Below are 26,451 nucleotides of genomic sequence, written 5' to 3'. Positions count from 1 at the left end.
TTCTTCCTCCTGTTCAGGTAAAACTTCTTGTGGATCAATTTCTACTCAATGCCTTCTTGTTCCATTGCTTGGCACCAGAGCCTGACACCCTCCCTTGAGTTATTCACAGGCACTGATGAAGTCCCCTCTCAGTCATCTCTTCTCAAGGCTGAACAGACCCAGCTCCCTCAGCCTTTGTTCATAAGGGAGATACTCCAGTCCCTTAATCACTGGTGTCACCTGTTGTTTCTCCAGCGGGTGTCAGGGTAAAATCCCCACCAGAACCAGGGCCTGTGACTGTGAGGCTGCTTCAAGCTGCCTATAGAAGCCCTCATCCACTTTTTCCTGCTCGGGTGGTGTGTTGCAAACACCAACAGTGTTACCCTTATTGGTCTGCCCTTCTTTTCTAACCCATGAGCGCTTGACTTGCTTGTTGTCCACCCGAAAGGCAAAGCTCATTACATTCAAAGTGCTCTCTCACAAGGAGGGAGACTCCACTACTGCACCTTCCTGGTCTGTCTCTCCTCCCCATAAATCCTGGCCTGACAGAAATACTCTCACACCATTGTTAGACCTGGAAAACAAGGAAAAATTTTATTCCACCACATTCAGGTTCAAATTGTTAGAAGAATGGTCCTAAAAAGTCTATTCTGGCCCCCCATATCTGACATGGCAGGTGGGATGAGTCTGTCCACATAAAAAGTCTGGCCAGAGGATGAAGTGTGGATTGTATGGGGCTGCTCCCCAGCACTTGGCTGCTTCTTGGTCGCAGAGGCACACCATTTTTTCACATCGGTCTGTCAGGTTATCTGCAAAAGAAAATGTGAGCCAGGGATGAGAGATTCTGTATTAAAGGCAAGAAACAGTTTTAGGAGGAAAAAAAAAATCCTTAAAAAAGCAGCCCTTAGGGATCAAAGGCTGTGGCAGCAGGACCAACATGTTGTGTTGTGATGGATCTGACTCTCCCCTGCCCTCTCTCTGTCAACAGGTCTGACCGTAACTGTGACAAAGAGCATCAGAAAGTAGCAGCTAAATGCAAATTGGCAGTGCTTATAAAAATCTGGTCAGCACAGAGCACTCCCTGCTTCTAGAGCTGTGTGAACTATGAGGGTTTAATTCAGCAGTCAAAGCTAAAAAGGAAAATTATTTTATCTTATCCTGAGGTAAAAATATTCCACCATTCCTCAGTCAGTAAATTTCCCTTCTAACTCCTCCCTCTGCAAAACAGACTGATTTCAAAAGAAAAAAACACTGCTTTGAAAGGAGGAGCTTCCCAGAGGGATATTCAGAAACCTGAGGGCTTCAGAGCACCCACCAGGCATTCTTCACTCTTGCTGTATCAGTTGCTGTTGTATCTCTCCGATCACATCAGAGGTGCCAAGGAGCTTTGCAGCAGGGTAAGATACCTGATTTTATGAGCTAACAAAATGGTCAAAGTCATACATGGAACTATATGCAACTATATGACTACATGACCATAAATAACAGCAAAACCACTAGCTTAAGAAGGCTACATTGCAAATGACTGAGTTTGTGTTAATGAACCTCATCCCACCTATAGGTGGTTTAAATGCAGCGGTTGGGTTAATATTATTTCAAAACACAGTGCCTTGTTTATTTGAGGCTGCTGCTATGGGTTATCCAACAGTCACAAAACCCTGCACTAGGCAAAGTTTAATGTACCAGTGCACATGCGCTTCACTCCAAAACTAACTGCACCGAATATAGAAATTTTTTCAGATTTCACTGGACTTTGAAGGATCAACCCTGTATCTGAAAAATAAGAAAAGCCCATGTTTCCTAAGCTGGTCTGAATAATCACGTATTTATTGGTAAAAGTATTTTAAGGGTCAGTGAGGAATAAAGGCTAATTTTTTCTTAGCTATGAGTCTTGCCTGATACTCTCCTTGCCCCTCTGCTCCTTGAGCTCTTTGTATGCTGTGGCAGCGACTGTTCATCAAATGTGAGTATGAAAGTCTGGCTACATAACATTTCTGTTAGAGAGGAATTATATTTTTGACCAGACCTCACAACTAACAGCCTTTTCTATATTCCAGGTATCTACTGAAGGGAATTTGCCTACAGGTGATGGCATATATCTAGACTGAAGAATATGGTTTTGCCGGTTTTTCTCATTCCACAAACAAAACTATTTAATGGTAGCAACAAGAGCAGAAATACCAAGTAAAATGAGTTTCTGTTTATTTTACATTAAAATGTCTGTATTTATGATACAGTGTAAGGCAGCAGGCATCTAATTCCTGTTGCATTGAAATGACAGTGCAAACAATTCTGCTTCTAACACATCTGGACATCATTACCCTGAGCTCAGCAAGCATGACTGGAAATTTATTTCATCTTTTTTTCATCTTATTTTTCATCTTTTTTGTCTGAATGGGATCAGGCGTTATACCTTCACATCTCAGTAAGACCTGCTGTGCTGTAGCCTGGGATAGGAAATTTGACTTCAAAACACATTTCTATTGTTCCTCCTCACTGGGGATATCAGGCAAGTGAAGCCTGCTGAGGGCTTGTGGACAACAGCTGACAGATGCATCGGGTCTTGCCTGGATATCAGTTAAAGAATTAATGAAGTTAGTTTAACTCATGCTTGTTGGCCAAGTCAGAGCAACTGCAGCCGACTACACTCCTATGTCCGCTCCCCAGGACTCAGTGATACATCTCTTATCTGCAACTTGGATTGTTCCTTCACAGCAAAGGGAAACGGGACTTTTTTTTCCTCTAAAATGACTGGCAGAAAATATCAGTCAAGTACAGAAATAGGCAGGAGGGAGAGCAGTTGTACGTTAAAGCCACACGTTCCTTTGCCAGCATTTTGTATTTAATAGATTGTTCTGGAACTTGGAAAAGAGCAACTGTAGATGTGCTGTGTCCCATCCTCTATCTGCTGGTAGATCTCCAGCTGCTGGTGAGGCTGAGAATTGCACCAAGGGAATATGGTTTCCTGATAAGGTAGAAATGGTCCTTTAATGTTCTAGCAAGTAACTTTGATCATTTTGGGGTAAGTTTTACTCTCACAATTTCTTTTCAAACTTTCAAAGTATTCTACAATGGATTTTACCACCAGGAGCTTTCTGGAGACTTAGAAATGCAAGTGACAAATTGTAAGACTCAAGTCATCTGGTGTATGTCAAAGCAAACTGTGCAAGACACTGATGGGCTGTGACTGCAATTCAAACCTTCTTGACTGGGTACCAGCTGTAGAGCTGAACACAGCCCACACTTGCTGTCTGCCTGAAGCACTTGAGAGCATTTGATTCTGCATGGTTCAAAATCCCTGCTGGAACCCCAGGACTTCAGGCTGGAGCCCCACACGGGGCAGAGGTACAGGCTGGCATCCTATTTAACCTGTCTTGCAGCCATGCTAAATAGGCTGGCTCTTTTCTTAGTAGTGCTTAAGGGTAGTAAAAAAAATGGACAGTCCTGCTGGAGAGGGGGCCAGAATTGCAGTGGAAAGACCACCCCTGAGGACCCACAGCTGTTGGAAGAGGCATACTTAATGCCAGTGAGCAGAAAGTCTCCAGAGACACTTTCACCTGCTCATCTGCAGACTCTCATCCCTGCCAAACTAAGAGGGCTTGTGGGCTCCATGGCCCCCACTCCTGCCCTTCAGCCTGGGGAGATCTCAGGTTACCTGAGAATGGGTTGTGCTGGGGCTCCAGCTTTCCAGCTCCTGGCAAGGAATGCGGAGGGAGCTTGGAAGAGAACAGACATTGCCTAAACCAGCTTTGAAACCAGCTTGGCAAACATAAACCTGCCTCTGGGGCCCCCAAATCTCTTTGGTCAGCCTGGTGCTAGCAGAGGAGAGAGTGAGGGAGGGAAACCCATGCGACAGGAGCCAGCCTTTCCTTACCGCACCGCACGGTGTTCTGCTCACACGCCCACTGGTAGCGCTGCACCTTGGGGTTGCAGCCTTCCTTCTCTGCCGTATCGTAGCAGCAGTCGTGCCTGTGGCAGCACCTGGCAGACATAAAAAGGAGTTTGGGTGTCCTCCTGCATCCCACCTGTTGGCACAGACCCAAGGCTGCTTTGCTTACACACAGCTCGTGACAGCAGTGTTCACCCCAGCCTGTCAGTAAATCATCTGCTGATGAAGCAAGTATCCTGGCATCTCTGGGAAAGCTCACATGTGTCAGGAGCTCATTAATGCCATATTTGCTGCCATGACCGTTATGCTTCTTCCTCTGAGCTTTCACCCTCGTGAAAGCATGTGTGGTCAAGACAAGGTAATCTGGCTGAAAGGGAGCAGAAGTGTCCCTGTAAATTGTACTATTGTGGCTCACTGGCTTAGGCTTAGACCCATCCCAAAACTTGGAATTGGGATGTTTCTTGCCTTCCTCAGTTATTACCAAGAAGCTTCATCTCTTCAGTTCACCTGGACCTGCCATATGCTCCTTGGCCCATAAATGTTCTGAGGGCAGGCTACAAATTAATCAGTCTCAATGGTGAAATTCATATCAGTTAACTTAAGAACCTTAAAAACCATCTACATCTAAGGCATTCACCTATCTTCCCTCTGTGCACATCTACACTATAATTCACATTTTCATGCTGCAGACATCTAACATAGGGTGAAAAGCATCAGATTTGAAAGTGCAATTGTGTTTCACTGACCATAGAGGGAATGAGGATGAGTAGCTCAGCTGATAACATCTGTCCTATAGACTAGTAAGTGAGATAATTCTCACTGTAATTACTTCTGAATTTATAGGAAACTTGACCTTACTTGAATTTTATTCTGGTACCCTAGGGACTCAAATTCCATTGAGAAAAGATTCAGCACTTAGAGATGTTCTCTGCTGAATAACAAAGATTGTTTCAGTAAGGATGCAAGGTCAGAGGCTGGAGTCAGAGCACAGTGATCTCCTGTATTTCCAGGAGGCATCCCTGCAAGATCACTGTGACTCTACAGAGAAACCGCTTTACTAACTGGGAAAAATTGAGGCAGGCTGATTTTACATAAAAAGCCTGAAGCTCCTGCAAGGCCTAATTCATCCTCAGGGGAATGATAGGTAGCAGAACAGGCCCATCACTAGTGTCTCATGTATGGGACACTGAGCACTAGAAGCTGTGGTGGAGAGCCACACATCAGGCTGAGCTGAAGGGAGTGCCAACTAGAGAAACCAAAGGTTTGTGAGGTCTGGGAAGCGAGTCAATAGCTAAACTGGTAAAGTTAATATCAATGGTGGGGAAGCGTGGGGAAGAATAATGTCAACGTAGATGGGCAAAGAGAAGTGTTAGAAGCCTCCGTGCCAAGGGAAAGGAAAGAAAATGCTCGTTATGGAGAGCCAGAGGGAACAAACAGAAAGAGAGGTAGAAGTGAGGACAGATGGGGCAAAAGGTGTTCTGTGAATCAGGCAAGGACAAGCAAATGAGCACTGAATTTGCACAAGCGAATGGTGTTCTAGCTAGCTCTGAGAACTCACTGCTCCTTATCTGGCTTGGCAAAACCTGGGGAAGTTGCATAAACTCTGCAGGACCCCAGGATTTAGAGCACAATTTTGCTTCCCCTTACAGCAGTTCCTCCTGATGATCCCCATAGCTGCAGCAGGGTGACAAGTAGCTTACTCCAACAAAAAGCAAAGAAGACTTTTGGCTCCTATTTTACAAACATCTGAAAGAACTGCCAAGGAAGGAAGACTAAGGGATCCTACTGTGTCCTTTGCCACCTTCAGATGGTTCCCTCCTCTCTGGAAATGCCCTTTGCTGCACCTGGGTCAGAATGGTGCTAAGCTTTTAATAACCTGCTAACATTCAGTTGGTTACACCAACACAAACAGAGGCAGACAACAGCATGGCAGAGCACTGGTCATCAGCGGTGGCAGATAAACACAACCTTGTCACCTGGGTAGTAAACAGCCTGCTCATCAAGGCTGGGGACAGCTCTAATGGCTAGAGACAGCTCTGGCTGGTCCGCAGGGATCAGCTGGCCAGACCTCTGCTGTTGAGCAAATGTCAATAAGGTAAGAATTTGTCACGTTGTGTTTGTCACATCAACAGCACCCTCATTGCTGTGCCTTTTCCTTTTGCTTTAACCTTGCAACAGAGGGGAAATCTTACTCTTCCCTATGAGTTTGCCAAGATTTAACAGTTGGACGCAATGATCTTAGAGATCTTTTCCAACCTTAATGATCCTGTGACTTAGATGTGTCGTGGATGAGCCCTGCCTTTCATGGGTTTTCAGGGAAGTGCTAAGCACCCTCAAATCTTACTTTATAACATAGGTGCTGCAGCAATCCAGAGGAACAGAAAGGAGAATGAGAAACAAATCTATTGACTCTATGTGGAAGAAACATCATTATGCCTTGAAGTGATGGAACTGTGAGAGTGGAACAAAAGGCAAAAGGTAATTACTGACAACACCACATCAAAGTCAGTATGTGGAATAAACCTTATAAAAGGATTACTCACTCAGTGGCTTTTTTTTCTTTTGCACATAAAAGAGAGGTGCTTAGAAGCACTCTAGTCCTGTCTAGACAGATTGACTGAATTACACACAAGAAAATTACTCCTTTTGTAAGGTTCTCCATAACAAACCTGGAGGGTCAATGGGGTGAATAATTTCAAACAGTGTTTGTCACTCACTGTCAGTAGTTTTGCCACTTTCTTTTTTAGAATGGCAAATATGGAAAATAATGTGGTCACTTTGACAGGAGCGGGGTACTCAACCACACTAATCACTAGAGTAGTTCTTAGTAACAGATATCAGTATTTCTCTAGCAAAAAGAAAGTGGAAATTTTTAGGGCCAAATCTAGTGTGGCATTGCTGATTCTTCCTAGCTAAGAACTTACATAAAACTTTTAAGTTTTTCTACAGGAACCAAGCATTGCAGCTATGAATAATATGGAATAATGAATCTACTTAGAGGATAAAGCTTCCCTTTTACAAACTATCTGATATTTGAGGCATTTCCACTTGCAAAGTCTCATTTTCTGCCTTTAGGATAATATCCTAAAGTACTTGGTAGAATTTAAACAACAGCAGAAACTCTGGCTGATGAACATATTGCCTTATTTTACTCTCTCTTTTTCAGAAGTGCTGACTACTTGCATCTCCCAAGATCACATCAATTTGGATGTCACTCAGCCTCCATGGAAAACAGTTTTTAGGTCACTCTACTAAGCCCTTCAATAAAAATAGTACTCCAAATTAGTGAATTTTACTTTCAGGTTTTATTATGAAATTTGTTAAAAGATAACAAAAATATTTAAACACCTTACATACACTGCTGTAGATAAGCACTGTGGTAAGCACACTGTGATAAGCAGGTCAAGAGATATTACTCATCATTTGTGAGACCCATATTGACTGTTTCATAGATGAAATATTTCACAGACAAATAAAGGGACATGATGAGAGGGCTTTGGGAGTGAAACATCTCACTGCATTAATGAAGACAGCTCCATTAGTCTTAAGGGACAGACAACTGTCTCTTTCATGTCCACAGAGATCTTTAATCTTGACATCTTTTATTCCTCCCCCTCCTCCTCCATTTTCTGTCATTTTAATTCAGTGAAATCTGGTTTTGTAGCAAGCTGCAACGTCTCCAGCAGCAAGGTATTCTGGAAAGCTCAGTTTCCTTCCCAGTGAGCTGCAGACTACCTTCACCCTTGCTAAAAGCAGAGCTTGCTTACTAGTAGCACGTGATCTGTTGACTGTAGATAGACTTGTGTGCTTTGACTTTGATATAAACCTGGCAAGATTGCAAATACCAGGCTCAGAGGACACAAGAGTCCAGTATCCTCAGCTTTACTCTCATTTACTTTCTTTAAGCTCATTGCACAGAACAGGAAAGAAGTCTTTGACTGCAGTATCTTTGACACTTGTTGGGAATAACAAGCCCAACATCTTCCACACTAACAAAGAAACGGGGAAATAACACCATTCTCTCCCTTATTGTTCTACCTTGATTCAGTGTGAGATAACAGCCACTGAAGGCAACAGGTTTGATTACTCCTTGCAACAATATGGATTTCTTCAAGAGGATAAACAGTGACATTTCCATCACTTTCATTTTAAGAACCTAGGTGAAATAACTCTCCAAATACCTTGGATTACACTCCTTTTGTCAGGCAAGGTATGATCTCAATGAAAAAAAATTCAGCTATTTCACGAAATTACATCCTAGTTTCTCCTTTGCCCTCTACCCCACATAGTACAAGGTCCTAAGAGCTTTGGTGTCATCCAGAAGGAGGTTAAACCCTCACTCCAATCCCAAGTGATACATGGGTCATCACTCACAAATCCCCAGTACGTTCATATATACTAAGTTCCCTGCCAACAAGGTAACAAACGAGTCAGCGGAGTCACAGTATCACAAGCAGAAAATAGTAGGGAGATCTGCAATGCTTCTGGACACATAGCTGGGGTTTCTCTTACCAGTCTGTTTTATCTTTAGGCCAACCTCGTCCTCCCAGTCCACAGTAGCACCCATAGCCAATATATGCCAAGGGAGACCGTCCCGTGCCACATGTTATGGCTCCAGCCAGTTCAATGATTCCTCGAGTGTGCAGTGAATGGGACTTTCCCAGAGCACCTTCCCAAACTGCAAAGACAGGAGACAGTTACACACAAGGATTAAACATGCCTGCTACTGATTTTCCTACAGTCCTTAAAGGGAGATGGTTTAAATTTTGACTGATTGGTTGGGTGCAGCCCTGACAATCTAACTAGTCATGACATTCACCTGGTAAAGGGTACTCCGCAGGGAGCTTCGCTGAGGTCTGGGATAATCAAAGGTGGATAGAGAAATACCCAAGCATTGTATTTCTTCCACAGGAGCTCAATTCAAGCAGGACTTACTAGTTCTCGTGTACTAGTGTGTGATTGCAGCTGTATTGCACCTGGGAGCAGTGTGCCTGGTCTTGCACATCATGGAGCTTGAGCTCTGTTAAGCTTTGCAGAGTCTGTGCCAGCACCATGCAGGGCCACCTGGGCTTCACTGCACCACAGAGCTCCCAAACCTGGGACAGTTTTCCAGCTATGCTGTAGTCCTGACTGGAACATGAAGCAGCAGAATATAGCCAGTCAAACAGACCTAACCAGGACTCTGTGGAAAGAAATGAACTTTCTATTTTGCTCAAGATTTCTTACGTTACCCAAGTTTCCCCTACTGTTCAGGATCTTTTATCCCATTTTCCAGGTGGCAAAACATACTGATAGTCCTATTAATCTGCATAGAGGGACAGTTACATGCCCTTGAGCCTGTAAAGTACATACTTGTCAAGGACAAAGTGCCTCCATTAGCCAAGATGTATGTGTAGCCACTTTCTCTTGAGACTCTGGAAGTGCTGGCAACACTTACATCTGCCTCTGTCATTATGTTCTACCTAAGTCATAACTGGTGGGCTGCACTAATTTGGGGAAAAAAGAAGAAAGGAGCTCTGTGTCAGCTGGAGTGTGTGGATGGCCACCCAAACCAGTCTGGAGATTTTTGAGTTTCAAGTCTTTCAAACAGTCTTATGATTTCACATATTAATTCAGAACTTTTTTAGAAACCATTGGCTCAGTCTTGCAGTAACTGCTGTGGAAACTAAGAGTACCCTGCCCCTAATACTCAAACCACTGAGATGCTCAGTTGCAAACGTTGCTTATCGTGCCACAGTGACAAATAGGAGCATTTCATGCCTGGATTTACTGTGAAGGATCAAATGCACATTGCACTGCTCTATTGGTAGGATCAAAATCCTCAGCCCAAAAGCCTAACACATTTGCTTATCCCACCCATGCACAGCCACTCCAAAATCAAACCGGGGGACTTTCCAGCATGCTTGGGTGGAGAGGGAGCTGACACCTGGGAGCTGGCAACTGGGAACTCACCACTGAAGTTGCTTTGCCACCTGCCCCTGGCTATTGCAGCATGCTTGACCTCTTCAAAGTGTTGTGCAAACACGAGCTAATTAATCCTGTAAACCACCCAAGGACTCAATACTATTATTAAAACAGTTGCTTTCCTTTTAAAACCTAGCCTCTAATCCCCTTGCTTGGGCTTCTTCCCGCATCTCCTGGGCTAGCTTGCCCTCCAGGACCAATCCAATGTTAGTGAAGACAAGGACGGTCTCTCCCCATGAAGGACAAGGCAGGGCTTTTCTCCCTTTCCAGCCTGACCCCACAGCAGGAGCAGGTGCCACCATTTTCACCCCAGGGATCAACACCTCAGGCTGTCCTGGCACAGCCTTAGTCTGCTTCCCGGGGCATTCCTCCAGGATTAAATGCACATTCCTGAAAAAGTAAGTGGCTGCCTACCTAAACACTACTTGAGTGTTCAGGTTTGGTGCTAAAAACACATTGGATGGGTTTTATTGAGAACTAAAGAGACCACTTATTTTCCTTGTCTAAACAGCAAGGCTCCAGAGTTAGAAGGGGTCTTAGCTCTCAGGGGAAATCACAAGTAGTGAGCTGCTTTGAATGTGGGGGTATAAATCATGCTTTCTCAACCTGTTGCAGTTTGCAGACCCTGAAAATGTTCCAGTGGAGACAAAAACATCTTTGTACAAATCCCAGCCTTCTGACAAGCAGCTTTAATTTTTTTTTAGTTGTCTTTCACTGGCCTCTTAAGCCAGGACTGCTGGGCTTGGTCTGTTGGCCACTGGCTGAAAATGGTTGAGGCTGGTGTAAGGTAACTGTACCTCACCCAGAAGAAGAAAGGCCATTCTTCTTTTGGGGTTATCTCTGGGGATCACAGAACTGTAATTACAGTGCAGAGCTGCTATGAAAGTAGAGAGAAAGCCCCAAAGGAAATAGAGTCCAAAGACTCAATTAGTGTGCTTAGGGCTGTGTGTTCTGCACAGGCATCCAGGCAGCCTCTGATGTTCCTGTTCTTTGAAAGCTGTCTGGGTTTTGAGCCAGCGGCATGCTGCTGCAGCTGAGAGGTCAGCCCCAGCAAGTACATTTTTAATATTCAGGTGCATGGCTAATAACTTGACCAAGAACTGAAACTGCTTTCTTTATGCTAGGCAGCCAAGCTGAGCCAACACAGCCAGGAAAGCCTTGTAAAAGTCTGAGTCTCCAAAGCAGCCTACTGCTAGCCAGATGTCCCGCTAGCAGCATGTCCAATCATTAGTTAAACTACTAATGGAGCACCTTAGAGAAGAACATACCTGCAGAGAAGTGAACAGAGGTGCATCTGACAACTTAGCACTATTTCCTGCTTAAACTGGCAGCCTTTGCTGTAAATGAAGGCAGGGGGTTGTTTTTTTCTTTTAAAACTCTACTGCAGATAGAACCTTAGACATGCCAGTTTAGTGTTTTGTTGCCTCTGTGTGCAGAGGCTTTATGCTAGCAGTCATTTATGGCTTTTATAAATAGAATTTTAAAAATTTATTTTAAATTAAGATACGTTGAAAACCGCTCACTCCATGGCCACTTGTATAGAAAGAAGGTATTTTTATGAAACACAGACACTAACAACTCTGTAGTAGAAAACTATTGAAAAAGAAAAAGACCTGTGTTTACAGAGTTTATGTAAACCATAGCTGGGGCTGGGAAGTGAGGCAGGCAGGCAGCTCACTAACACAGTCCCTCACTGTAAAGTTGACGACTGTGTAGTTTCACTTTTTTTCCTCACTTGGCCAAATCACACGAAGGTCCTGGCATGAAGCACATGAAGATGATGGCAAGGTGAGACGCTGTCCCTGGGCAGGGGGAGGTATGGCAGGGCAGAAGGAAAGAGAGGTGGTACTCACCTGCCCGAAGCAGCATCAGAATCAGCAGCAGGCGGGGGCCCATGGGGCAGATCGCTCCCACACTCGGTACTTCGGGGTTCAAGTGCCGGCTCTCCGGCAGTGGCTCGCCGTGCTGCCAAGTGAGCCGAGGTGTGGTTGTGCTAAACAATCCTCCCGGGCTGCTGCCTCAGGCTTTATATACACATGGCTCTGCGCCCGTCTCAAGTGAACACCCTCTCTCTCTTGCGATGCCCCCGAGCCCCAGCGCGGTCCGGTCCGTCCTCGCTGCGTGAGGAGAGGGCGAGGGCTGGCTCTGTTTGCCCAGCATCGCCTTTGGGAGGGAGGGGCTGCTGGAAGGGCATTAGGCTGCTAGGCTCTGGGACAGCCCAAGACCCAGGCACTAAGCCGGGCTTCTTCTTTAAGCTGTTTGCTTACAGACCCTGGTTAACCTCTGAGAAGCTGTGGCAAAGTGAAGCCTTCAACCGGGCTTTCTGTGGCTTGGGCTTACTTCTGTGGCATTCCCTTGGCAAGGATTTTCTCCTTTTATAGACCACTTCCCTGGGTATTTTTTAAAAACATTATTTTATTTTAAGACTGATTATTTTTATGTTTAAAAAAGAAAAGACAAAACTATAAAAATCCAACAGAAAGAATACTGTTAAGTGCAAGTACCTAATCATAAACTGACCAAAAGAGCTAATTCGGCACCACTCTGAGGAATAAATACCCCTTTGGCCTGTTGCTGCACCTAACACTAACAGATTTCTTGAACACTCATCAGTACGTGGGTATCAGCCGCGGTAGAAGACCAGCAGCTGGGTCCAGCCCACTGAGCCTCTGGCCACAGCAGGCAGCCAGATGCAGAGATGGCCTCCCTGTCACACAGCCTCTGCTTGTATGGGGTCACAGGCAATGTGGGCAGGAGGAATGGCCACAGTTATTTTGTCTTTGGGCTTGAAGCAGCTCTTGAAAAACTCTGCCTTCCTTGGTACAGCAGCCATCCGACTTGTTGGGGTCTGAGCAGCTATCTGCCCCTTCCCTGGTGTGGGCATGATGGGCACGGCGGGCTGCTCTGCTGGAGTGGAAGAGGAGGGGAAGAGGGCTGCTTGCCCCTTCCCAGGCACATCTCAGGACTTTCATAGCAGCACCCCTTGCCTGAGTTCCCCATGCTAAAGCTGTGCTTCCCTTCTGAATGGCATGGGTTTAAATATTTGCTTACTACATATTGGTAATCAAATCAAAGGTCATCAGCTAGTCATTTATTGGGCTCCCTTCTGCTGAGACCTGCCCCAGTGCAGCTGCCGTCATCCTTGCCAAGCAAGTTTTCAAGATACAGTACATCCTGGGTGCCTGTGATTCAGGGCAAATGACAGGACAGAATAAATCTCATTTCAATAACTAGCCTGAAATTTTCTGCGTACCACACTCCAGTGATGGACCATGTGCTGGCAGTATGAGAGGGGGGAGGACAACTTGAGCACACCACTCACCCAGCTGCTCCCTGCCCTGCACTACCTCAAAGGGGCTCGGGAGGAACTGCAAAGCTTCTGACCTTGGAAACCCCCTTCAGTAATTATTCATTTATTCAAGTCATAATGCCAAATCACACAGAATCATAGAATCACAGAATCATAGAATCATAGAATCATAGAATCATAGAATGGTTTAGGTTGGGAGGGACCTTAAAAATAGTTTTAAACGCCTACCATGGGCAGGGACACCTTCCACTCAAACAGGTTGCTTCAAGGGCCATCCAGTCTCATCTTGAATGCTTCCATGAATGGAGCATCCACAACATCTCTGGATAAACCTGTCCCAGTGCCTCAGCACACTCACAGTAAATTTATTCCTAATATCTAATCCAAACCTACTCTTTTTCATTTAAAAGCCATTCCCCCTTGTCATGTAAAAAGTCCCTTTCAAGTTCTCTTGTAGCCCCCTTTAGGTACTGGAAGGTTGCTTTAAGATCTCCCTGGAGCCTTTTTTTCCCCATAATGAACAGCCCCAGCACTCTGTCTTCATAGGAGGAGTGCTTCAGCCCTCAGATCATCTTCATGGCTCTCCCCTGGCCTCACTCCAGCAGGTTCACATCATTCTTATGCTGAATGCAATACCTCATGTGTGGTCTCACCAGATGGGAGTAGAGGGGGATAATCACTTGCCTCAGCCTGCTGACTGCACTGCTTTGGATGCAGCCCCGGATGCAGTTGGCAGTGAGGACTGTGAGTGCTCATTGCCAGGTCATGTTGAGCTTCTCGTCCACCAATGGCCCCAGGTCCTTCTGGATCCATTCTCCACCCAGTCTGAGTTTGTGCTCAGGGTTGCTATGTGTGTGAGCTGTTGCTGGTAAATGTTTGACATTAAGAATGTAAGTTTGCAGAAAGAGGATGCTGGAGGACAGATGTGCTGTGATTAAAGGCTGTATGGGCACAGGGCTTGTGAGAAGTGCAACAAAGAAGGCAGGCTTTGAAACACCATTTGGGGTCTGGCTGAACTATAGCCTGTTAGGGTAAACCCCACCCCTGACAGGTACCTGGCTGGCCCAGTTCTTAATTGGAGGCCAAGAGGGAATTGTGAGCAACATCTGCAGATGCTTAACTGGATTCCTGGAGTCCCCAAGTCCAGAGGAACTGTCACCTAAAGTATTTACTCTGATTTGGATTTATCAGAATAATTTGGATTTGAAAACAGACAATCTTGTTCTTCCAAAACCTTGCTGATTTATAAACCTGATCAAAAAAGATATTATAAAGTTTCAGATCACAAATTAATTCTATTCTTCCCATTCTCACAGCACCCCAAATAACAGATTAGATTTTTGTCCCCCATTCAGCAACAAATACAAAATAAAGAAATAGAGACTCCAGTCATAGCCAAATGTATCTTCAGTTTTGGAAGAAGACTTCTTCAGGGTATTAGGAAGGGATGCCCAAATTCAACTTTAAAATGCAAAGCAGAGTTAATACATCATATCCTCGTGGTTGTTTCACACTACTGACTGGTCAAGTTTGTTAATCTGTGCAAGTACTGATTATGGTTGCCTAGGTTAATCAGCATATTTATTAAATAGTATTAAATGCTAATCATGTTCTTACTATGTTACAACAAATGCACTGAGATCATGAGGGCATTTCTAGTACTGTTTAGGGAAATAAAACTAATTCTCTGATCCGGCTTATTTGTGTGAATTTTGCATGTTACCTGTTTGAGCTCCACTCTCACAAGCAGCAAGGGGCAGCACATCAGAGTGTTGGATGTCATCTCATCAAACTCAGACTCATGCTACTGTCTGACCAAAACTGCAGGCAAAATAAACTTACTTTGAGCCTCAGGTGACTTGTGTGGGGCAGTTGATCCATGCTGTTGGGGGACTGTTTCTTCAGATAAACTGGCTCTGCTGAAAACAGTTCCATTGGCACGTGACACCGAACCAGCTGGCCCTCAGGGGTGGTAGCACTTCACACTCTTGGGCTTGTTGAAAAACAGTGCTTGGGAAAAGTCTTCAGTTGAAGGGGAGAAGAAATTGTAGGAATCCACAGTTTTTAACAAGGCTAACCCAAGAAAGTTTAAGATGTCAGATCTCCTTGTAGAAGGTGGGCTGTCCTTCATCTCCTAGATACTTTGCTTCCTCAGATGAAATACCCAGCCACTTCAGTGGATGTTGCCACCAGCCTCAAGAAGAGATCTCTGTTCAGCACCAGCAGAATCAATGGTGCTTTTGCTGTCCAGGCCAAGGCGTTTTCCTATGAGGGGCAGAAGAAGCTTGCTTGCAATACCATGAGTATTAGAGATTCCCTAAAGGATCTGCCCCTCCAAAGACCAGGAGACTGGAGACTGAAGGATACAGAATGACTGTTTGGGTAGTCAGAACTAGAAGAGAAAATCAGTTCTAAAGAGAAGAAGCAAGCTCCACATTACCTGTCTAGAGGAAGAAAAGCAAATCGAAGACAGCCACATGATTTCTGGTGACATAACCAGTTATAGAGTTAACACAGTAATATAATAAGTAAATAGTCTTGCCTAATGTTGTCTTGCATGGAAGGTCTGGACATATTTTAAGGCAGAAAAAGCCCAGTCAGTCTTTATGTGGAAAGACATTATTATTTTTTTTTTTAAATTATTATTATTATTATTTCCAGTTTCTAAGTCAGCTCCAAAACAAGTTCTAAAAGTGTCTCCTGGTTTGAGGGTATCTGGTATGCATCTCCTTGAGTTCCATTGCTGCTGTGTGCTCATCTCATCTTGATGGTGGCATTTCTGAATAGTGAAGCTGAATGGCTCCAGTCTGCAGCACCCTCTCAAAGTCAGTGCCTGCTTTTGTCTATAGTCACACACCCCCCACTCAGGTGACAAAGGTGAAACATTAGTTCTCTCAAGATTTCACTGTCACCATTTTCTCCTAGCGGTCACAAAAGGCACTGTCTCCTGAGCTGACTGTGGGGGACCTTCTGAAGTCATTTCTACATATGTTGTTCCCCTTCTGCACACTTTCTTGCACTCCTCCCAAGATGGAGTGGACCTCATGGTCTGCATGTATAACCTGCTGGAGGGAAGGCAGGTGGAGCTGACAGGAGCCAGGAAATGATAGGGGGTTGAAGCAGGAGAGTAATGTGATATGCTGAGAGAGCAGCAGCTTCTTCCTTATCAGCCTTGCTGAATGTGGGGTAAACACTTTGTACTAGAGAAGAGCTACACCACCCCAGCAAGCTGCCTTGCTACCCTCACAGCTGCCTCCATCCAGCCCTCGTGAGGATCTGTAACCACGCAAGGTCCGTTCATTTCACACAAAACCCAGAGCTGCATCCCTTCGCGCACCTTCCTTCCACAAGCCATGGAGAGAGGAGATGCAATCCACAGAAGAGAGATGGGGTGCAGGTGTCCCATTGCTGTGCAATCACTGCAGGTGGTGACAGGCCCCAGCTGCCTTCTTCTGTTGTCACCGGGAACATCAAGACTTTCCCAGCCTTCTTCTCCCAAGTGTTAGTGACACTCTTATGCTGAGGCCTTCAGAAGCACCCATTTCCTTGTTTGTTCTGCCCTTTTGCTGTAGAACAAGCAGAAAGCTGGCTGCCTGAGACACAGGCTCGCTCACGAACAGAGGTTGTTGGACCTGGTCCTGAGAGGTCCAGAAGCTGTTGGGCTTTGGTGGAACTCACATAACCCACTGCAACTGTCAGGGCAAGGGCGCCATGACTCCAAAAAGGTTTTCAAGACTGCAGTTAGTGTCCCTTGGCCACAGATAGTCAGAAATCAGAACCACAGCATGCCCTGGCAGTGTGGAACCTGCTGCCATCACCACCTGGGGACATTGCTGTTGATATAAACCAGGGACAAGTGCTTCTCCTTGGAACCTATAGCAAAAGCAGGAATGCATGATCAGCTGAGAACCTTGAGACAGCTGGCTTTCAACTTAGAGGCCTGGTGACATTTCCCACTTAAAAGATAAAGTAAATGGGTACAGGTTGAATAAAGCTGTCTTCTTTCAATACTGACACCCCCTCAAGCTCCTTTAGCCTGTAAGATCCACCAAGAGGTTTGGCTGCTTCATCCAAGAGGAGACCAGGGAACACCCACACACACGGAAATGAAAATACAGTCTGGTATCCAAATCGAGTTCCTGGAATGCCTCTGAGTTCCCTGAAAAAGAATTACTAACATAAATGTTTGTGCTCATTTAACAAGAACCCCTGTTACAGACAAAGTTGAAAAACCCATGACACGAATTCATACCAATGACACCAAGATTCATGATACTAATCCAGACTTGGAAGCCCACTAAAATACTTGGTTTGATGTGTCAGTGTTTTGAATTCTGTTGTTTAAATTCATGGACAGTTCTCAAGAGAGCAAAATGGTACATTTTTTTTTCTGGTTGTAAAGTTAATGTAAACAGAGGTGTGTTCATAGATCCTCGTGGGAAACAGAGGAAGGGATGGCCTGGGTGGGGAAGGCATATTACCAACCAGCACATAAAATTCTTATTTCACCTTTGCAAATACATTTCAACCCTGACAACTCTAGACCACTATCCTCACTCAGCTCTGCTAATATATTCCAGTGCTACCTATCTTCGTCGTCTGCTATGCACTGTCTGCTTAATTTCTCATTTGCCCACTGTTCAGACTTCATTTTCCTTTTTTTCAATTGCCAAAAGTTTTCCTGCTTCTACACTTGCCATCTCATATCTCTCTCCTTCTGCCTTTTTTCCCAACCTACCACTTCCACCTACAACAGCATAAATAGCTTGGAGACTCATGTTGGTAACTGTCTCCAGCCTCATGTTGCGAGAGACACAGAAAAGTGCTTTTTTTACTGAAGGTTTCCATTTGTAACAGTAGTAGGTCTTGTTTAAATCAGGGAGCATTTGGGAGCTCTGAGTCTTCCACTTTTAAGAGGCAGGGCAATTAGAGACCTCCTGAAGAAAAGAGGATGTATGTTACACTACCTCTACTCTGTTATTCAGATTGCTAAATTAGGATGCATTGAGTGTACAGACTAATGTCTCCTATGTTTGGTATCTGGGTATATAAAGAATAAGTCAATAATGGGCTAAATTTTAGGTGGTGTTGCTTCTCCTACAGGAAATGTGAAATCCTCCCCTGAAGACACTACTATGATGGTTTGCTATCAGCTTTCCTGTAGCCCTTCTGAATGCTGGCCATGAGCTCAAGGTTACTGATACAGATTTACTAGAAGAAATACTGGATAGCAAAGGTTTAGTTGCTCTCTTTTCTTGACATGAACCAATGCTGCATATGACAAGTGAAACCATGACAGCAAGCTTTTAATCATTCCTGGAATCCCTCTGCATTTCATCAGACCAGGGTTTTGTTAACCTACATGGAGACACACAATTAAGTTTATATTGATTAAAGTACCCTAGAAACTCCTCTTCGCTATTTCCACAATCACAGTCTGAGCCCAAGTTCAATTATCAAGCCCAAGTTCAAATACTGTACTTCACACAGTGGATATCCTTCCACAGGCCCTTCAAAACCTCTCTCTATAGATATAAACACATCTGCACCAACATTCATATTCACTACTGCTACACTGTTTTGTTACATGACTCACCACCTCTACTGCTTTGGAAATCGTTGTTTTCTGAGCTCCATATTGGGTTTATTTAAAGGTTTTTGGGGAAAAAAACAAGGAAAAAACATCAGGACAGTGAAAAGAGCTCCACCCTTCAGGAAGAAGAGAGGAGATGGCTCTGCAATTTGTTGGTACACAATGCTCTGGGCTGGTCACTGTGGTCACCTAGTAGGTTTGTGGTTTTCTCCTGTTTGGCCAGCCCCTAGATGAGGGCATGCTGCCTGCATTACATCTCCTCTTCAGGCTTTGTTCTTGTAGCAGGTAAATGAGAACATTTGCAGTCCCAGTACCAGTCCTCTCCTCCCTTACTTGACAAGGTTTTGTTAGATCAAAGCTCATACCTTTGTGCCCAAGGACGGGTTTGTTGAGAGCTGGATGCTGCCGTGCTCTGAATGCTGAAGAACTTAGTGCCTTGTGCCTTGAGACACAGCAAGGAACTGCCAACACAGGAAGCCCCCAGCCCCATGGAGATCTCAATTCTCAGTCAAGTTGCCTCTTTTATATTCAGCATAATTCAGGTAAGACATTTTGATTATGATTTCACATAGCCTTTTGCTTACACGTATAGGAAATTTTCAACCTCTACCTTGCTCTTTTGTCTCTTTCTCATACCAGACATAGTACTTACAGAACATTTAAGACTGCACTGAAGGACACAGTATATTTATAATTTTAAGTGCTAATGTATGATTAGAATGCTGTTGGTTGTGAGGTGGTGGAATGAGATAACAGTCTGTGCCTGATGAAATGTCTTCTCACTTCATGGATGCCAGTCATCACTTGGGAGTTCAGGAGTTTACCCAGTTCCCAGCACATGAAGAAACTGCCTGCAATAAGAATGTTTGAATAGTTATCAGAAAAAGGCTCTGCAATGATAAATTGGGTAAATTCATGTGGGGTGTGTGGCCTTCTAGGCTGGGGAGCAAAGAGTAGGTCAGCTCCAGACAGCCCTAGTTAAAATGGCTCTGTTCTACTTCAGTGCATTTTCTCACAATCTTGACACTCACCTTTCCCACTTCGCTCCATTGTATGTTTGGAACTTGTGTATTTTGTCTTTTTTTGCATCTTGCTCCTATCCATGTACATCCCACTGGACATCAAGTCCCTGATCTCTATCAGTCATATTTGCACAATAAGCAGCATCCATCTGTGCTTGAAGGCATTCTTGTCATTCTGAACAGCTCTGATATGTGTTGCAATCAGCTCCTGAACTTTCTGACATAAGACTTATTGAAGGTTTCAATAGCAAAAGCTTTACTGCATAGTCAATCCATTTGGGACATATGAGAAGATAAAGCTTGAATGAGTGTGAACACCGGTAAAGCTTGGGCCACTTCTTTGCCTACTCAGTTTCTCTCTGGTTTCTGCCTGGAAATTAGCTCAGGGCAACCTCCATCAATATTTACTCCTGCTTCTGTTGGATTGAGAATACAGATTTTTTTGGTTCTCAAACTCCTGTGCTGGGCAGGCAGTATATTACAGTGTGACAAGAGCTCCAAACATGGGCATCTTTGTGGCAACTTTCTGCCCATCACTCCAACCTGTCGAGGTCTGAACAGCCCTTTGGGGTATTGGCCACTCCTCCCAGCTTTGTGTCATCAGCGAACTTGCTGAGGAAGCCTTCACGCAAGTCATTGATGGAGAAATTAAATAATACTAGGCCCAGTATTTGGGGACACCACTAGTGATCTCCAATTAGACCCTATGCCACTGATTACGACCCTCTGGGATCTGGTGTTCATCCAATTCAATCCATCTCACTGTGCCCTCATCCAGTCCACACTCCCTGAGTTTGCCTATGACAGACAGTGTCAAAAGCCTTGCTGAGGTCAATGTGGACGATGTGGACAATATCCACTGCTCCCCCCCATCCACCCAGGTGATTTCTGCATTGTAGAACAACACAATCAGGTCGGTGAAGCATTATTTACATTTAGTGAATCCATGCTGACTACTTCTGATCTTCTCACCCATGTGAATAGAGATATCTCCAGAGTGAGGCGCTCCATTACCTTGCCAGGATTGAGGCACTGGTCGGTTGGTTCCTTGGCTTTATGCACTTCAGTACAAGAATTCTATTTGCCAATTTATTCTATTACTTTAGAAACACAGCTTATTGTAGGGTTTTTTTCTTCAAGCTCTGCTGGACTGAGTGACACAAGCAGTCTAACCCTTGGACTAACTTACCCAGAAGATGTTACTTGTTTTGTTTCCAAAACATTAAATTTTTCTGCAGTTTTGCTAGAGAAAAGCCAAAATCACATCCATACTCTTCCACCTCTTCCACTAGCAATTGTTTTGTCTGTAGATCTACTGAGGGCAGCACTTGCCACTTGTTTAGCAAGTTTAACTGTAAATATATACATCCATCAATCAAAACATATTTTTCAGTAATCACTATATTCCCTGATACTTTAACCTTTATATTTTCCTTGGCATTGCAGTTTGGCTTTCCCTGGCACACTGACAGTTAGGCCACTGTTTAGTTTTAATTTGGCTTGGCAAGTTTGCTATCCTCTCTTGCACAGCACTGAGCACGTCTTCACACCTTCTAACCACTGCCAAATTACGTGTTTGGTGCTTTCTTTATTTTTTGTACAGAGAACATTTTTTCTGAGACTACTGCTGAATTTATTTTTGCTTATCAGCTTATGTTACTGCCAGATATGACCAAAATATTGTTTTATGAGTCACATCTTATTTTCTTTGAAAGGAAAGATTTCTCAAATTTTCTTCTCTGCAGACCTTTTCTGGCTACAATCACTGTCTTTGGCTAGTAAAAGAAGATTTCTGAATTTGCATTTCTTACTACCTGCATGTGGTAAGAAGTGCCAAGACTGATATTTTGCCCACAGCCTAACTGTGTGCTTGTGCGTTTACTTTAACTTGCATATTCAGGGCTTCATTGTGCAATTTGCTCACTTGTCTCTGTACTATCCTACAGAGCTTTAACTGGAAGCCTGATATTAACAGGCTTTGTGAAAAAAATAGGGATTGGAAATGTTCAACTGGCTGACACTTTCCCTTCACCTAGTATTTTTGTAGGTCTTCATAGGATGATGCCCCAGACAAAGTAAATTTGTCTATCTTGAAGCAGTCTGACATTCTATAAAGCAGCACAATCCTAGAGATTAAAAATTGATGCAGTGATCTCTGGGGAGACAGTTATCTTACTAAGATTTTCTTTGACTCACAAACAAAGAAAACCTCAAAGCAAAGCAAACCCCATGAGCTGAAACATGGTTTCAAAACAAATTCCCCATACCACAGAGTCTAGGAAAGCAACAAAGTCCCAAAGTCCCTTCTTATTTTTTCCATAAGTGTAGGGCAATATGTTGAAATATAATTAACATGCAACACTAAAAATCTTAAAATTTTATTTAAAACCCCAAAATGTGTGATCAACTCTGGATTTACCAGAGTTGAATTCACAGCATTTCCTTCTAAGTCTTGAATACGAGACCTATTACATCAGCGTCACAGACCCAAAGTACCCAACGCTTTGTGCCACTGAGATGCTGGAAACTCTCTTCAAATTTTATTTTTTCCAGTTGGACCAGCTCTTCTCTCCATGGGCTTACCTGCTCATGATTTTAATATTTTCCCCTTGTTTGTTAAATTTTGCCACTATGAGAAGATTTGTGTAGCTTTCAATAACAGAACTGGAAACAGTTCAAAGGACTCATCTGAGAGAAGTCAGTCACACATTAGAAAGAATTTTCATTAAAAAATAAAGACACAAAGAGAACAAAGAGGAGCTCAAAAATGAAGCACACAATGACTTCAAATAGGACAGAATCTCTTGTTAGAATAACAGTATGATGAGAAACAAGTTATTTCCTATTTGAAAGAGAATGCTGTCTTAGAAATCTGTGAGAAGGAAGAGAAATCTGTAACAAAGAAATCTTGCTTGAAAAGCATCATTTTCAGAGGTAAATTCCAAAGAAGTTTGTTGGGAAACTGTTGACGAGTACTTCTGTGTGAACAAGCTGAAGAAGAATACTACCTCAGAACAGATATGACTGTGTCACTAGTATGAAGCTGTCTGCTTTCTTGCAAGGCCATGTGATATATGGTATAAAGTACAGTAATTTCACGACTAAAAAAGCGCACTGGATTATAAGGCGCACTTCTGGGTGTCAGCATATTTCCAAACTTTGTCCATATATAAGGCGCAGCGGATTATAAGGTGCACCCTTTTTTTTGCAGTGAGGACACATGCAACAAAGTAATGAATTAGTAACGGAATTGCACGATTGTGGGGTTTACTGGCAGGTGCTCAATTCGCAAACATTTTTCACGGATTGGCGTAGCCTTTAAAGGTAGCCTAAAAACTAAAAAAAAAAATACAGAGAAAAATCACTCACTTTTATTAAACCTGCTGGCTCCGCTCTCGCCCAGGTGAGGGGAGGCCACGGCCCAGGGAGGCAAGGGCAGCAAGGCCGGGCAGGCCGGGGACCTGCCGCCCCGGACTGGGAGAGGCGGCAGGGGCCGCAGGTGGGAAAGTTTCCTGGTGAGCGGCAGAGCCCCCTGAGCGCTGCACCAGCCCACCCCAGTGCCAGGCTGCTCACGGCTCGCAGTTCCACGCAGCTTGGCTCAGCACGCAGCTCCATGTGGCTCGGCTCGGGACAGCATGCAGCTCCACGCGGCTCATGGCTCCTGGCTCGCACTTCCAGGTTGTCAGCAAATTTCCAAACTTTGTCCATATATAAGGCGCACCGGATTATAAGGCACACTTCTGGGTTTCGATCAAAATTTTAGGCTTTAAGGTGCACCTTATAGTCATGAAATTACTATAATTTGTGTTTTGTGAAAGATAAATCATGTCTGTATAAATAATTAATTTAATAAAGTAACTTTAGGTATGCTGAGCCACAGAGAGGAGAAAGATTGCTTCACCGGATTCCAGCACTACAGATGCTAACAAGCTGCAATCAGCAAGTTAATAGAACCAGCCCCAATGGAGGTAACTCGTTATGGGACAGTCCAGGAAACTCCCCGGCCATGAGGACTTGATAATCGCCACCAATCAAGATAACCAGGGTCTTCAGGAAAACTTACATTTCAATACCCAGTTCCAGTAAATCAAAATCTGCACACATCAGAATTTATCGCTGCACCAAAACTGTTTTTGTCCAGTCCACGGTGGAGAAAGGAAACTACATGAATATGAGAATCCATGGCAGAAACAAACGGACTCTTGCCCCAGGCCAGAAAAACTGTATAAAAACGGACTGCCCAGGATGGCATTTGTGAACACAGGGGGATCTGATACAATAGAGGTCAGATCAACGTGTGTGTTCACCTAGCACCGAACCCGAGCTCGGTGTTGTCTTTTTGGTTGTGGTTTCCCAGGACTGTATTTTCGGTCGCAAAAATAAAAATTGTTGTTTTAATATTTTCAATTTGGCTCGATTTGTTTATTACCTATAACAGCCAGAAGGAATATCAGCTATATAATTTACAGTTTAGACTTATTTTTTAAATTTAGCTTTCGTCTAGTTCTCTATCGCCTCTGATGCTTTCCTTTGATCACTTTCAGCCTGAATCAGCATAGCAAACATCAGAAAGATATCTCACGGCATATCAAACATCTACCCTTATTCTGCTATTTATGACAAAATTTTATTGTAACTCCCTATTAATTACTCCAGCAATGTCTGAGAGACAGCAGTTCTGGGCTACAAATAACACATGTGGTCTCATTTCAACCCTACAGGAAATGCCATAAATGGGACAAGAATATGGTGAGATTGTATCATGTAGAGCCAAACAGAGCTGTTTCATTTACAGCAAGTGACAGACTTTCTTAAAATGCTGCACCAAGGTTCCAGACAGTTATGTATCAGTTACTGTGAATTTTACAAACCAGATCTGCATGGCATCACTCAAATGTCTGCAGGATTTCAAGGCTAGTCTTTTGTTTGTTCTAAATCCCAAGAGCAAACCCCAGGGCATTTCTTTCATGTTTTGCAAAATCACCTATAAAAGTCTAGATACCTAATACCTCTTATTCATCAAATAACAGTGACATCAGGGATTATAAAAGAAGGGTAAGATAACCAGGAACTGTCATCTACATAAAGGATCATTCTGCTTGGAACATCTTAGATGCCACCTTCAATAGAGGCACCAACAGTGTCCCTGTCCTCCACGAGGTTCCTTTACAAGAAACAGAACCAGTATTTCAGCATCTCTGGCTTGAACTGACCAGTAAATTCTAAAGGGGAAGGAAGGACAACATCATAGAGACGTCACAGTTTCCTCAGGTTTGTCTCACTGAGCAACTAGATTAAGTAAGCCCCAAATTAAACACATTTCAAACAAATACAACAAAGACTTTAGGAAACACCTATATACAGTAATTTCACGACCATAAGGCACATCGGACTATAAGGTGCACCTCCGGGAGTTGGCAAATTTCACAACTTTGAACATTATGTAAGGCGCACCAGACTATAAGGCGCACTTTTTTTTTGCCGCGAAGATCCGTGCCGCGCACAACAAAGTAAAGAATTAGTTATGGAATCCTGTGATCGCAGAGTTTACTGGCAGGTGTTCAATTTGCAAACATTTTCCACAGATTGGCGTAGCCTTTAAATGCAGCCCCAAGCGTCCTCCCCGTGCGCGGGGCCCGGCACTCCTGCCCGTCCCTGGCTAGCGAGGCAGGGCTCGAGGAGGCCACGGCTCACACCTCGGGGTTGCTGCAGTTCAGTGTGGCTCAGGGCCACCCGTGGCTTGGTGCTGCCCGCTCCCTCTCTCCTCGCGCAGCTGCTGCTGGCCGGGGGCTGGCTGGTGCTGCCCCCCCTCGTGGCTCGGCTCACACTTTTATTCTGCAGCAAGGAGCTGTGCCGCATGCAACAAAGTAATGAATTACTGGCAGGTGGTCAATTTGCAAACATTTTTCACAGGTTGGCGTAGCCTTTAACCGCAGCCCCAAGCGCCCTCCCTGTGTGCGGGCCCCAGCACTCCCACCCGCCCCCGGTGCTGGCTGTCGAGACAGGGCTTGGGGCGGCGGCAGTTCGGGGCTGCTGCGGCTCCCTCCCTCGCCCCCCGCGCTGCCCCGGCGCTCCGGGTGCCCCATGACGCGCCAGGGGCCCCGGGCTTTTCCCCTGCACCGTCGCTGCCCCGATGCCGCTGGCTTTCCTCCCCCTGCCCGGGCTGCGCCGCCGCGCTTTCCCCCACCACGTGGCCGCTGCCCTGATGCCGGTGGGATCGCCCTGCACGGTTGCTGCCCCGATGCCAGTGGGCTCACACTGGGCCACCGCTGCCCCAATGCCACTGGCTTTCCCCCCGCCTGCCCAGGCTGCGTCGCTGCGCTTTCCCCCCACGCCCGGGCTGCTCTGCTGCCATCAGCTTTCCCCCTGCGCTGGCACTGCCCCGATGCCACCGGGCTCACCCAGGCCCGGCAGTGGCCCAATGCCGCCGCTGGGTGGGCTCTGCTCAGCTGGGGACTGCTGCGGGCTCGCACTTCCGGGTTGGTAAATTTCGCAACTTTGTACATCAGATAAGGCGCACGGGACTATAAGGCGCACTTCTGGGTTTGGGGGAAAATTTTAGTCAAAAGGGTGCACCTTACAGTTGTGAAATTACTGTAAGTGAATTTTTGCAACACACCTTAAGACAGTGTCTCAGGTAAAATAAGTAATTGAATCTTCACCAAATTTCACAACACTCATTTGAGAGTCCATA

General features: G+C 44.7%; 1 protein-coding gene across 1 annotated transcript; it reads right to left on the bottom strand.

The window, feature by feature from the left end:
• Positions 1-618: 618 nt before the first annotated feature.
• On the bottom strand, positions 619-21,489 carry LOC116993171 (phospholipase A2-like). The gene is made up of 6 exons (XM_033053522.2): positions 19,519-21,489; positions 14,985-17,301; positions 11,686-12,222; positions 8,381-8,546; positions 3,854-3,960; positions 619-788 (listed from the first exon to the last, which is right to left on the bottom strand). The coding sequence occupies exons 3-6, from the start codon at positions 11,726-11,728 to the stop codon at positions 625-627; spliced, it is 480 nt and encodes a 159-aa protein (XP_032909413.1). The 5' UTR covers positions 11,729-12,222; positions 14,985-17,301; positions 19,519-21,489; the 3' UTR covers positions 619-624.
• Positions 21,490-26,451: the final 4,962 nt, after the last annotated feature.

Source organism: Catharus ustulatus, chromosome 2 (genome assembly GCF_009819885.2).
Source record: "Catharus ustulatus isolate bCatUst1 chromosome 2, bCatUst1.pri.v2, whole genome shotgun sequence".
Classification (NCBI taxonomy): Eukaryota; Metazoa; Chordata; class Aves; order Passeriformes; family Turdidae; genus Catharus; species Catharus ustulatus.
This window is presented reverse-complemented; position numbering and strand designations above follow the sequence as displayed.